Source organism: Erpetoichthys calabaricus, chromosome 1, assembly GCF_900747795.2.
Source record: "Erpetoichthys calabaricus chromosome 1, fErpCal1.3, whole genome shotgun sequence".
NCBI lineage: Eukaryota > Metazoa > Chordata > Cladistia > Polypteriformes > Polypteridae > Erpetoichthys > Erpetoichthys calabaricus.
Window position 1 is genome coordinate 95535941 of NC_041394.2, and position 13798 is coordinate 95549738.

A 13798-nucleotide genomic window follows, 5' to 3' on the forward strand; every position below is an offset into this window, starting at 1 on the left:
TATCAGTTGCCGGGGCGACCACAGGCATCCAGCACTGTAGCAGCTCGCGAAAACAAATCTGAAAAGATTGTGACCGCACTATGAGCACCTGCTATCGATGGGTGATGCAAGGAACATTATAAAGGCAGGGAACAGTATTACTTGGCCACAACCCTGCCTGATTTCTGTGTCTGTGTATAGGAGAGTGGCAGATCCCGCTACAATAAAAAAAACGTGCTATTCCTGTTTCAAGCTGAATAAAGCTGGTTTTGCTAAAGTACTGAGACTCAGCCTCATGTTTTGGGGTGCAAGACAGGGACTCACACATCATAATATTTCTTCAAGCAATCTCTCAGTTTATACTGATGTGGAATGACCTCCCACAGCATCAGTGTCTTTTCTTTGCCAGTTTTAGTGAAACATACTGTCTTTTGAAAAAAGGTTACTGTGGTTACACACTGGAGAGCGTGGCTGCCACAGTGTTGGGTCAAGGATTCAGTTCACTACTTGGATGCCTTCTTTGTGGAGCTAGTATGTTCTCCTACCATATCTCTGCACCATACAGCACATTCTTCAACAATGGCGCAATCCCACAGTGGAGAGTCCATGTTCATTTGATCTTGGCTTCAATAAGACTAACAGCATAGTGCTGCACTGTGCATGTTTGAACTGCCTATAGGCCATCATGACTGTGTTGTATTGCGTCATCTTCTATCCATTGCAGTTACTGCGTAATTTTCAAATTGCCTTTACTTTTTGATTTACCCTTGTAAAATGTATTGCATTTTTCATCCCAGCAGACAGCACATCAAAAACGTTAGTACTGCTGTTGAGATTCCTGTGGCAAATTCCACAGACAAACTTACACTTTAACTTAATAAAGGAAAATTTTAATGGACAAAATAGAGGAAATAAAAAAGAATGATAGAGGGAGTACTAATCCCATTCAAGTCCATTAAAAATTCTGGTGATATTCTCTCATTAATTTAGCAAAATGTTAGTAGGAATATATTATGTAAGCAAAGGACAACTTAAAGAGGGAGCGCTGGCTTCCTAGAACTCGGGTCATACTCCAATTGGATTAATAATTCCTCTGTCAAGTTTATTTATTTCCTTTAAAATTTTATTTATTAGATTGTAGTTTCGGTAGTATATGTCATCTGTTGGAATGAAAAATGCAATGCATTCTATTATTACGCATGACAAACATTATGGAATGGACATGTCGAGAATAATGCCTTTGACTGATGGTTTTACAAAGGTACTGTGGACTGCAATTGGACTCATGTTGAATTAATTTCAATTAGATGGCACTAATGAATCACTAACTAGTGATTTATCATGGAGTGGACCAGCTAGTATTTTATATGTAGCATTGTTAAAGCCTATTATGAACAGCCATAAATTTCAATTGATCTCATGTTCTTTAACTTGCATGGGATTTCATGAAAACTAAGAAGTATGGAAAGCTTACCCACAATGCTCCTGCTCAGCCATCCCAGGTTGCATTGGCCACTATCCGGGGTTCAAAGTTTCAATTGGTTGGCCAATTCTGCTGCCTTGGCCCCCAGTGATTGTTAGGAGAGAAGTTCATGCAGTGATCCTGGATCATGGATGCTGTGAGAGGTATGCTTTGTACTGTGCAGCCATTGAAAATCCTGAGTACCAATTGGAAAAATGCATTGATATTTCAAGAGACAATGTCAAAAAAATGACATTGATGTATCAGGGACAGGGCACGCTGTTGTAAATAGAGATAACCAGAAGGCATATTGTAGTTATTAAAATAATAAATAAACTGAATGTATTCTTCCTTAAATAGATTACAAACCAAATGCATCCATCTGTCCACTCTTGAATTCTTCTAATCCAGTTTAAAATGGAGGTGGGGAGGCAAAGAGTATTTCAGCAGTATTGGATGCAAGAAAGGAAACATCCACAGATTGGGTCAGTTCCTCACAGTTTCACACATGTATTCACACTCAGCCATTTCAAATTCACCCAGCCTGCATGTCTATGAGTAAACCAGAAATCAATCACAAAAACTCCACATAAAAGGTGCCTGGAAAACAAGCCCAGAGAGGTGGAACTGTGAGGCAATCCATCCATTCAGTTGCGACTTCAGCAGCAAAGTGATAATAAGCCTCAGTTTTGCTATGAATGCTGCTGCTGGCATACTGCAAAATATATTAAATTTGAGCCACTTATTATCTGGCACGCTGGAGCACATGTCTACCTTTGTCAAAGAATAAATGGTGAAATTATTGAAGGCAAGCACTTCCTTGAGAGAAGAATAGTGCAGAAAACAGTGAGTAGGCAGGACAGCCTCCCCAAATGTGACGAAACAAGCGAAGGCGTGCATTTTGTTCTTTGACTGGTTGACCAATTATCATTCAATCATCCAGCGACTACTTCTGAGCAAAACAAGTGCTGAAGCTGGTGAGCAAGAAAGACATTGTGTCACTGTAGGGGAACCCTTTTGGGTTTGTATCCTTGTAAGATCTGAGCAGAATAAAAAATGTGCACTGCCTTATTCCTTCATAACCACCTTTCTGCTTTGCATGGGTTTATTTTTTCTTGTTGTGTCAGTTGTAATGGACAGATGTACTTTCCTTCGTTCTTACCTCCATTGCACCCAGTGCTGCTGGGATAGGTTCTAGTAACCCCATAATGAAGAATCTATGGCTAAATGATTGATAGCCTCGGGGACTTGAAATGAAAGCTCCAACAAACAAACTTTATTTATGTGGCACTTATTTACAGTAGACATTTAACCAACACATCTTTCTCCAAATATCTAAATGTCAGGTGATGTGCTCAAAGTCACTCCCTGTGTATTACAATCCACCTACTAGGCCTCATCACTGGTTTTGACATGTCCCCAATCAGGGCAGTGAACCTGGAGTAGCTGTCTCAGAAATATAAAGCTGGTATCATGGATTCTATCAGTTAAAGATGTATAGAGGCACCTAAAATAGATAAATGAATGCATCACAGAGTATTTTTCTATTAGATCCATATAATGTGAAAATGAATAACAGACTCAAAGGAGACAAACGCCTTGCTCCTTAATCTCAGAAAAGGAACTATCCGCATCTAAATGATGGCTATTATCTAAATTAAATGGCCGCCCCGGCAGCTCGGGCAACCAGGCCTGCAATAGAAAGAAAACGATTCTTTAGATTTTGCCAATTATATGCAATGACATTCCATCTCTTTCATTACACTGCTATTGCACTGTGATACAGAGATCAAACGCTGGATACACAAAGAGAAGTCTTGTCGAGACTGATTTGGTCTTTTGTACTCCTTGGTTCAAACTGGACCAGCAGTTCATTACTCGCAATGAAAACGAAAAGGTTATAAAAACAGGTGGATACTGCTGAGACAAGTGGTGGGGCTGTCGCAATTAATGCAAAAATGTCAGTGACCTTTAGAGCATGTTAACTCCACAGAGACGCTAGTCTATTAGCGATACGCACTGATTGTGAGATATTCCAACGCACGGCTACGCCATTGCACGGTGCTGCAGAGCAATCAAGGAGTGGGACGTCACCATCATGGCAGATTACAAGGTTATTTGGTTCATATGTAATTGAAATGAGTGACATTTGTTTTTGTTTACGACAGATTAGCAGAAGACACTACAGCCTCATAATGCTCCAGCTGGAATGGAATGTAGTTTGTGTGTTTTACATGAGCTCACATAACTTTTCTCATGCCTTCTTTTTCTGACACTTTGACTGGCAGTCTAAGGTTTAGAAATTGGATGTCCTCTTTTTCATGTAATGCTTGCATTGTTTACAATGTTGACTTTTTGGGATTTCTTTTAGTATTTAGTGTTATGCTCAGTCCGCAAATATCCTTGAAGATGGTGGGGGGGTGGCGGTATTCTTCTTAGATTATTTTAGTATAGCACACTTCACTGAGTGTAGATTTGGAATTGTGTAACATGTTTAGGGGTAAAATACAATTACAGACTTACACATTACGTAATCCACATGTATAAAAGTACAAATTAGTTTAAACATGTGACATTTCAAACTGATTGACATGAACAGATCGTAACAAAACACTACTTTTAAAATTGTGCTAACAAGAATTACTTATGAATAATTTGAAATCGTTTCTTTTTTTTGTTGTTGTTGTTGTTTGGTTCCTCCTGAAGACCCCCACATGTGATATATCATTCAACTTGTTTTGATGTCTAGTTACAGTATGTGAGATGGAAACACAAGCAGAGCTAATGAACTGAACCAATTCTTCAATAGGTTTGACTCATTCATGTCAGTACAGAACACCAAAAAACACTGCTAGCCTCTGTGAGCAAGCTGAGGAGGTTATGAAATCCCAACTGCCATCTGAACCCTGCATGACTTTCTCCTATGATGACATCACACCTGTGGTCTCCAGCCCCCCTCCACTCCCTAGACAACTGTATGTGTCTCTGCTGATCAAGTGAGGAGAGAGCTGGTAAAACCCTGCATAAAAAAGGCTTCAGGGCTGGATGAAATTAGCACCAGGGTGCTGAAAACATGTGCCACCCAGCTCTGCGGGGGGTCCTTCAGCACCTGTTCTCCCTTTCCCTGAGTTTGTAGAAAGTTTCCCAAACTGTGAAAAACATTCTATGTTGTCCCAGTGCCAAAGAAAGGTGTTTCCAGTAATCCCAAGATCTTCAGAGCAGTTGCTCTTATTTAATACATCATGAACACCTTTGAGAAGCTGGTCCTAAAGCAGCTACGACCCCTGGTTTCAGAATATTTGGATCCTCTGCAGTTTGCCTATCAGATATATATAGATGTGGAGGATGCTCTCATCTACATGCTCCACAGAGCCTGCTCCCACTTGGACAAAGCTGGCACCACAGTTAGGACTTTTCCACAGTTCTTTGACTTTTCCAGTGTTTTGAACACTATTCTGTCTCAAAAGGTATGGAGAACCTCACGGCTTTGAATCTTGATGCCCCCACAGTCGCCTGGATCATGGACTATCTAACCAACAGACAGCACTTTGTGAGGCTGAGGGACTGTGTGTCAGAAATGGTGGTGTGTAATACTGGAGCACCTCTGGGATCTGTCCTGTCTGTCTTCCTGTTCACCCTCTGACTTCCAGCAGCATACCAGCACTTGCTACAGAAATTTTCAGATGACTTGTTCATCAGAGGCTGCATTAATATTGACGATGAATCAGAGTACAAGAACGTTGTGGAGGACTTTGTCTTGTGGTGCAGGGGCAACAACTTGCAACTCAACATCAGCAAGACAAAAGAGCTGGCGGTGGACTTCAGTCATGCCAAGGAGCCTCTGAGACCTGTCACCATTCAGGGGGAGGGCATGGAAGTGGTTCAGAGCTACAAGTACCTGGGGGCTCACATGAACAACAAACTGGACTGGTCTGACAACACAGTGGCTCTGTAGTAGGCTTTCCCCTCATTGAGCTGCTTATTCAGTTCTGACTGCACCTGCTTTATTTCTTCCTTAACTCAAGATCTGAAGGCTCTCGTCTTCACTTTCAATATGGCTTTCAAGTCTTTTGTGATCCATTCCTTCTTGTTAGGAAAGCAGCACACTGTCTTTGTGGGGACTGTGTTATCCACACAAAACTTAATGTAGTCTGTGATAAGATGGCAGAGTCTGTCTATGTTCTGGCTAACTCACACAACATATCCCAGTCAGTGTTTTCAAAGAAATCCTTCAGAGTCTTCTCAGTGTCTTTTGTCCATTTCTGCACTGTCCTGGAGGTGGCTGTCAGCTGCTGGACAGTGGGTTTATACGCAGGTATGAGCTGTACCAAATTTTGGTCCGATTGGCCTAAAGGTGGCAAAGCAATAGAGTTATATGCCACTTTAACATTGGCCTACAACAAGTTTAGGCCTATTTTCTCTTGCTATACAGAAAAAATGTTAAAACGTTAAAATCCTCAGAAACTGTGGTGATAGCACTGGGATGGTTAGTGGTGCTATTGCTCATTACAGAGTATACAGTGTCTGTTGCAATTGTCACATCTGCCAAAGCAAGGATGTAAACTGCTAGCACAATGGCATATGCAAACTCTCTCGCCTTATAATAAGGTCGTAAACCCGCCGTGAGCAGCGTAATATTCATGTCACATACCTGTGCTTTAATACTAATGTGTCCAGGGTGGCACCATTTTTCATTCATAAAAACAACAAATCCACTTCCTTTCTTCTTGCCGCTTTCACACCTGCTTCTGTCCACCCACATGATCTTAAATCTAACTAACACAACCGCAGATTCCGGCATTTTATTCACCAGCGATCTTTTCCCATAATAATCAAAGATAGATAAGGTCTATACCTTCTTCTCTTATTGCAAACTTGGGCATCTACTGTTATTCCCTGACGTTTATGCTGTAGCTCTGCTGACAGCCCGGCAATTAGCTCTGGCGATGTGGTAGACAAAGGGCACAAGTGTTTGTGTCAGTCCCTCCTCACATTTTTGGTTATCTATGTTGTCAAAAAAAAGTAACAAACAATAGCAAACAATAATGAAGACAAACAAACATGGAGTTGCTGTTGCAGGTGGGCACTCGTGGCAGTGCTGGAAGTAATAACTATTACAAATAAATCACCAAATATACAGAAACAACCAGCCACAATTATAATCAAGTGTCTCTTTCCCTCCTTCTGCTCCTTTTATTGAGTCAGAGTCAGGAGTCAGCAGACTTTTTAAGCTGGTCCCAGGAATGCTTCCGGTGCCACAGTTTGTCCTGTTGGAAGCACTGCCGGGTCATATGGAAACCAGGGAGATCCTCCGCCAACAGCACCCTCTAATAGCACCCAGGGACCATGATAAGACTGCACTTCTAGACTCCAGTTCCCATGTATCGCTACAGGTGTCCAAACAGCGGGGATGGAACTGCTCCTGACCTCTGGCTTCCGCTGGTCCACCCATTATATGCCTCCGGCTCGGCAAAAAGCTGTTCTGTCATCCACTTGGCATGCCCATCTGTCCTCCATGGTACTTACACTAGTTATAAACTAAGAAACAGGCTTATTTTACAATCTGAATTATTAAAAAAATAAATATGAATAGACCTGAAATGGATTAACTATGGTCTACAGGCCACCAGTTTACAAACTTTTATTTTTTTAGCTATGGTCCGGGCAGGGTATAGTTTTGCACACATTCAGAAGTTGCGTCATCACTTTCGTATGCTTCACTACCACTAAAAATGAAGCCAACTATACAGTATAATGCAGTCATTGGCCGTTTCTGAAGAAGTATCTCTAATACAACAAATCGTTTTCTTTTTCACTATTCTGTTCATCCATCAGCTATCAGCCAGCTTAGTGACAGGAATATTTCTGTGAAAAACAAAGAACAGATATTTTTTCATACAAGTTACTAAATTTCAACTCCACTGGGCTGCAGCCCAGGGTAGCTCATAGACTGGCCATTCTAATGCTCAGTTATTATTCCAATATACATGGGTGCTGTAGCACCCTCAGAAACCCCTTTCCCATGTTCTTGTTTGGGCATTAATCTTGCCATGTTCTTGTCTCCTCTCTTTGTAGTCTTTACAGCTTTATGGATAAGACCTGAGAGTTTTTACTGATCAAATGCCCAACAGAAGGGTGCAGGTTACTACTCTAGGCCTTAGGATCTCTGAAGCCTCACTCTTGTTATTTGAATTATTAGATCAATCAATCAATTGTGAATTTCCCCTTTGGATTAATAAAGTATCTATCTATCTATCTATCTATCTATCTATCTATCTATCTATCTATCTATCTATCTATCTATCTATCTATCTATCTATCTATCTATCTATCTATCAATAGAGCTATGCTTAAGTCCTACCTGTCATCTGTTCTTTACTGAATGTTAGAAAACAAGACAACTGCCGTCCACATATTTTCTACAAAATGTATTAAATGACTTTTTGGGAAATTGTACCCAAAAGCAAAAAGTAAAGGAATAGATGATAATTAAAGTTTTTGTACCCTCTGCTCTGATAAACTAGTGGCTGCCGTTATCCCAGCCGCTTGGTGTGGTGTGATTAAAAAAACACCTACAGGGCATCCTCTCTGTACAAAATAATTATTTAGTTTGGAAAAGAGAAGAAGTCTGATTAAAGTCTTGCTGTGCCAGCAAACAAACGGTACGCTATCGGCCAGAAGCTGTGCCAGTAATGAGTGTCGGCCGGGTGCTGCTTCGGACACCACTGGATCCCATTAATCTGTTCTGCGCCCCTTATGCAAAGTGAGCAGCTCAACCTGAAGATTTCAAAAGAGCCATGCTGTGGCCAAGCAGGGGAAGAAAACCCCATCCTCCGGGACATCTGCCAGTCTCTGCCCTGACTGTGGATGAGTTCTTTCTAGTGAAAAATGTGCCAATTTAGCATAAGAACATGAAAAGAAGATTATTCAACAGAACATTTACAATGGAATTTATTTTCTTTCTTTCTTTCTTTCTTTCTTTCTTTCTTTCTTTCTTTCTTTCTTTCCCTGTAAGTCATAATAACCCCATCTTCTATCAAATAGTACTTTAATGATACAGGGGTGTGTGGATGCGTATTAAGGGCTGCTCTGTGGCCCAGGCTATGCAGGCATCACCTCTTAGTAAAGACTAAGCTGTGCTATCCATCAGAGATGGGTCTAAGTAATCAATGTAGACCACAGCGTTAACGTTTACAGTGTGCCATCTATTGGAATGTGTTTTGTAATACAAGTATTAATAAAATGCATTATTACAAATGTGTGTGATGTGCCCTATATTGGATGACAAATGCAATGCATTTTATTACTAAAATGTTTGTGAGGCACCATCTTTTGGAATGACAGAGACATAGCACCAGGACAGACACACAGACACTTGTCCTTTTATTAAGGAGGATGCTCAAATGTCATTTTGGTACTGAGGAAATCTTTCCAAGATTCTGTGCTACACTGAGAGGGCAGCCCCTTTACACAATAAAATATTTAGAGGATATGCATAAGATTCTGTGATATCTAGAATGAATATTTAAATCATTTATGTAAATAAGTACTGTAATATTCAGCAGTAAGTGGAATAGGATATAAAAAACTCACCCCTTTTGGTTGTTGGACCTTTGAGAGGAGGCCCCGCAGGATAAGTGGAGATGGATACAGAAGACCCCATCCATTTTGCCTATTTTGACATTAACATATATGTGAGTTGTATGGGGGTCTGACCAATTAGATGTTGCTGGGAGTGTGGCTGTGTCAATATATATGCTGTAATGATCTCCTGAATTAAATGCAGCTTTCAGATTGAAAATGAGGAGTCCAGTGAATCCAGCTAAGAATAAGTGGAGGTGAAATACTGAGAGTTGGACCTCCCTCAAACAATCCTGGATATGAAAGAACAGCAATTTGAAAGTGGAATTTAGAGGCACCTTCCATAGTTTAGTATAGCTAAACATATAAATCCATGACCTTTTTTTAAATTTTGGGTAACACTTTAGTTAAGCTACTGCAAAGAGGCATCTATTACTCATTTACTCTTAAGTAACAAAACCTTAATAAAGACTTCTTCTGGTATAAAAGCTCAAAACATTAGTAAAGCGGTTATTCGATAATGCAATTTGACCAACTAAAACAACATTACTTTGGAACCATCACAGGTTTCTTAATAGAGACATATGTCTCTTGATATTGCAACCTGCGAATCCTTCATATTAATAGGTAATTTGACCAGTATATAAAAGGGTCTTATTATGCCACAATGCACAGAGATGAATAACCTATCTACTGGTGTTTTATAGACACAATGAATCCTTTGTTAAGGTCTTATTACATAAGAGTAAATGAGTAATAGACACATTTCTGTAGTACCTAAACTAAAGTTTTACCAAACATTTAATGGGGGTCCCCTGCAGGATTCTAGGATAGGTGAGGTGATATAAAAACACACCCATATCTTGGTTGAAATGTCGATTTTACAGTAAACTGAGATAGATGTATAAACCATAGTAAATTTTAAATTTAATAGGGAGTCCTCATTGGATTCTGAGGCTGTTACAGACTCATATGTAAAAGCACTATTATTTTCATGATAAAATATTCCAAGAAGACCCCTATTAGATTCCACAGAATTAAATGTATGGAAACATAACATTTTAGAAGGCTGACTATATTGAGAAAGGGACCCCAGTGAGCAAAGCTGGATATACAGTATAAACCATGCCTGTGATGTTATAGTCTGAATTCATGTGTATTTTATGTTTTTTTGTTGTTTATGTTATTTTTGAACTTTTATTCCCATTATGTTTGTAACTGTGTTCTGTGGCTTTAAATGTTCTGGGATGTTCTGTGCTTTGTGGGTGGAGCCCCAGGAGGTGGAGCCACCCTGACATAATTGCTGCTGGGTCTGCCTTTTGGCTTTATTTTGAGCCAAGAAGGAGAGATTCAGCAGTGGAACATTGAAGTTGTTAAGTGAGTTAAGTGAGTATTGCTTCTGTTTGAAGTTTCAGTTTTTATCCGTTATTGTTGCTCTGATCGGTGGATTATTCTTTGGTTTAAGTGTGTTGGGGCCCCATTGATATTATTTGCCTTTTAGGCAAAAAACGTTTTGCCTTTTGGAATATTTTTGTTATACTTTCTATTTTTTTACTAAATATCACTTATTTATAAAGATTCCTTTTTTGCCCTGTTCATACGAGTTGAAGGTTTTTATGTATTCTTCCTCTGGGCTTTGTTATATTTTTATCTTTTTTAGTTATTTAATCCAGCTCCCCGTTTTTGAGGTCTACTGGGCCAGAATCCTGCAGCTAACTGCAGTTTTGAGGCTAGCTGTATTTGGGGTGAGTCTCCTTGAGCAGGCTGTTTAGTTTGTGTTCCTGCCTTTATGGTCTCTTTAGCAGGCTTTACCCCCATTTTACAAAAGTTCCAATTTTGACACTATAATAATAAGAAGGCTCTACCATAGAATTCTGTGGTAAGTGTAGCTGGCATGTAAAACTCCACTCATTTAGAAAGTGAAATATTCAGAGGAGTGAGAGGATACACTGTTGAACTCCCCAGTTAGAGGAATATATAATAATAGAACTCCAACTCCAATGTGTGTCTTTGTGTTTGGTATAAAAATCCACACCATGGGAACTGATCTTTGCACAGATTCCCAATTTGTACAAGGGAAAATCGTAGGCTGGTTTTCATTCTGAATTTTTTGTCTTGGAAAACTATATTTAGTTACTTAATGATGTGCCCCAAGGAGACATTTTTAGGAGTTGGCACAGATTTGTAAAGTTGTTCTCCATTGTGAGTTTAGTCAGTGAAAATTTGGTTGGGGGGGAGAAAAGGTTTTCCTCCTGAGGAATTTATTTAGTGACAGCGCCTGCACTTTATTCCAGGGAAGGAGTGTTGGGTTACCCCTGTTAGTACAAAATCCATCCATCCATCCATCCATCCATCCATCCATCCATCCATCCATCCATCCATCCATCCATCCATTTTACAAACTCACTCACTTTATCCTGAGCTGGGTAGCAGTGAAGGTCGAGGCTATTATAGCAAGTAGAGGGCACAATGCACACCCCCCACACACTCTAGGGCCAATTTAGCATCGCCAATCCTAACCTAAACACTATGTCTTTGGACTGTGGGAGGAAGCTGGAGCTACTACTGCACTACTGTGCTGCACACTAGTATGACATATATAATATGCACTAGTATATATACAACCTGCTCATTTAGATAGTAAGATATTTAGACAGGAATATTGTGGGATTCTGCAGCAGAGAGAATGATTCATTATTGTAAGATATTTTGCTAAGTTGAATGACATATAAAACCATTTATTTTTAAAAGAAAACGGTATATGACTTGATGGCAAGTGGACATATTAAGTCATATCCATTTTCACAGTGACAGGGTCTATCCAGCAGGGGGATATCCTAGCTCCCTGGTTGGAATAAGTTCTTTTTTAATTGCGGCATGTTACATAACCTGAAACTATATAGATATCATATTAAAAGGCAATACCTCTCCCTTAGTAATACAGCGGTAAGAAATCACATAGGAGAAATAACTTAGCTTTCTTTAATGACGATTTACGCGGCATAACAGATGAGTAAGCCATGACAAGACTATTACTGAAGTGCGAGCTCAATGTATACAGTCTGCCATTTTCGTTGCTGTGCTGGAAGGATTTTTCAGGATCGGATGACATTATCTCCTATCCTTCAGTCGGCTTCAAAGGTGTGCCAGGCAATGTTCCAAGGCTTTATACTCTTTCTCCATGTACAGGCCCCCACTTAGGTAAATAATACAATTCCAAACAAGGCAAAGAGAGGATACAATTTCATGCTGACTCTAACACACAGAAATAGTGCATTTGCAGTTGTTCTTAACTTGTCTTGTCTTAAAATGCTTGCTTAGCAGTTCTAAATGATGAGCCCCTGTGTGCTAAATCTGGCTTTGTGTTAGCTGTACATGTGAGAAGAAAAGAAAAGCAGATTTAAAATATTTGCACAGAGCGCAGTGACATATTAAACTTGTATTCTGATTACAGAGGCGACCCATAGAAGTCTGTGACACATGAAATTGGACTTAGAAAACCAGGGCCACTTTAGTGCTGAAATGTTAAGAGGGGGCTGTCTTGTATACCCTTGCATATAAAAAATATATGTAAAGCACACTTGTTTGAATGGTGAAATATTGACTGAGATGCTAAGTGGAAATGGACATATCAAACTGCTAGTATGTTGACTAACAGGACTACTCGTCTACTACCTCCTACAGTGTAGCTTTGAAAGCTGAGCTCATGAGCTGGACTATGGGAGGGTCACCTAGGACAAAGCTGCAGCAGAGCTGGCCCTGGATGTGTTACTAAGAATTCAGAAAAACATACAAAATTAACAAACCATGGAAGTGTCTTTTTTTTTTAATTGTTTCTCCTTTTGTCTATGGCAGCGTTTCTCAACCTTTAAGTATTTACGACCCGTGTTTTCATAACAGTTTTAATCGTGCCCCCTTAATGTTTTTTTGAAACCCTAATAAAATGTATACCTATATTTTTTTGCTGCCGATACACTGCTACAAGTTTAAAATTTCCCTACGAATAGCGAAATTACGCCACATATGGCAACATTCGTGCCCCCTTTTTTGTTACTTTTAGCCCACAGATTGAGAACCGCTGGTCTATGGTTTAGTTTGTTTTATGATAAGACAATAAGACTCTTTAATTTTAGTTGAGGGGTGGGTAAGGAGGCCACAGTGTGTGATGACAGCCTAATCTAACTATCTTATTTCACAAGCATGGCACATTTTGTTTTAGCGCCTCTTATCTTAAATGAGTTTTAATCTTTTTAGGAAAAGGTAAGTCATGTTTGTTTATAAAGAATTGATCTGACAGGGTCTGCCACTTTTTTGATGTTTTGTGTATTGCCATGTGACATCATTTTCACTGAGGTCTCATTCTTTTTCAGGAATTTCCCTTTTCTGAAGTGTGGTGCAGCAATCAGAAGCCCCTGCACTGTGCCTTTTCTCTGGAGCGCTACAGCCCCTCCACCACACAGCTCTCGTGTAAGATCAGTGTCCGGCAAGTGAAGGGCCATGAGCAGATCCTTCAGGTCTATGCGTCTGTAGTCGAGGTATGGATAACTGTAGATTTAAATGTACCAAGTATTGAGCTCGAATCACACTGTTGGGTCACTGTGTGGTCCTGAGGGATTCAATTTGTTTTCTTGTGCATTGGCATTAAGAATCTGCTTAATGTATAAGAGAAGTTGCTGTACTCAGCAAAAGTGATTGACAGTGAGCTGTGCATAAGATGACTTGACAGTCTTTCTTCCTTCAAGATGTGTTTCTCCTTGTCTGAGGTAAAGTATATTA

The 13798-nt window shown here is 39.9% G+C and overlaps 1 protein-coding gene across 1 annotated transcript in view; it reads left to right on the top strand.

Moving 5' to 3' along the window:
- The window catches only part of unc5db (unc-5 netrin receptor Db), a 759038-nt gene that overhangs the window by 712616 nt on the left and 32624 nt on the right, over positions 1–13798 (top strand). The window contains exon 15 of the mRNA XM_028803567.2: positions 13393–13557. Within this exon, the coding sequence (XP_028659400.1) occupies positions 13393–13557 (165 nt within the window). The remainder of the gene's footprint in view (positions 1–13392; positions 13558–13798) is intronic.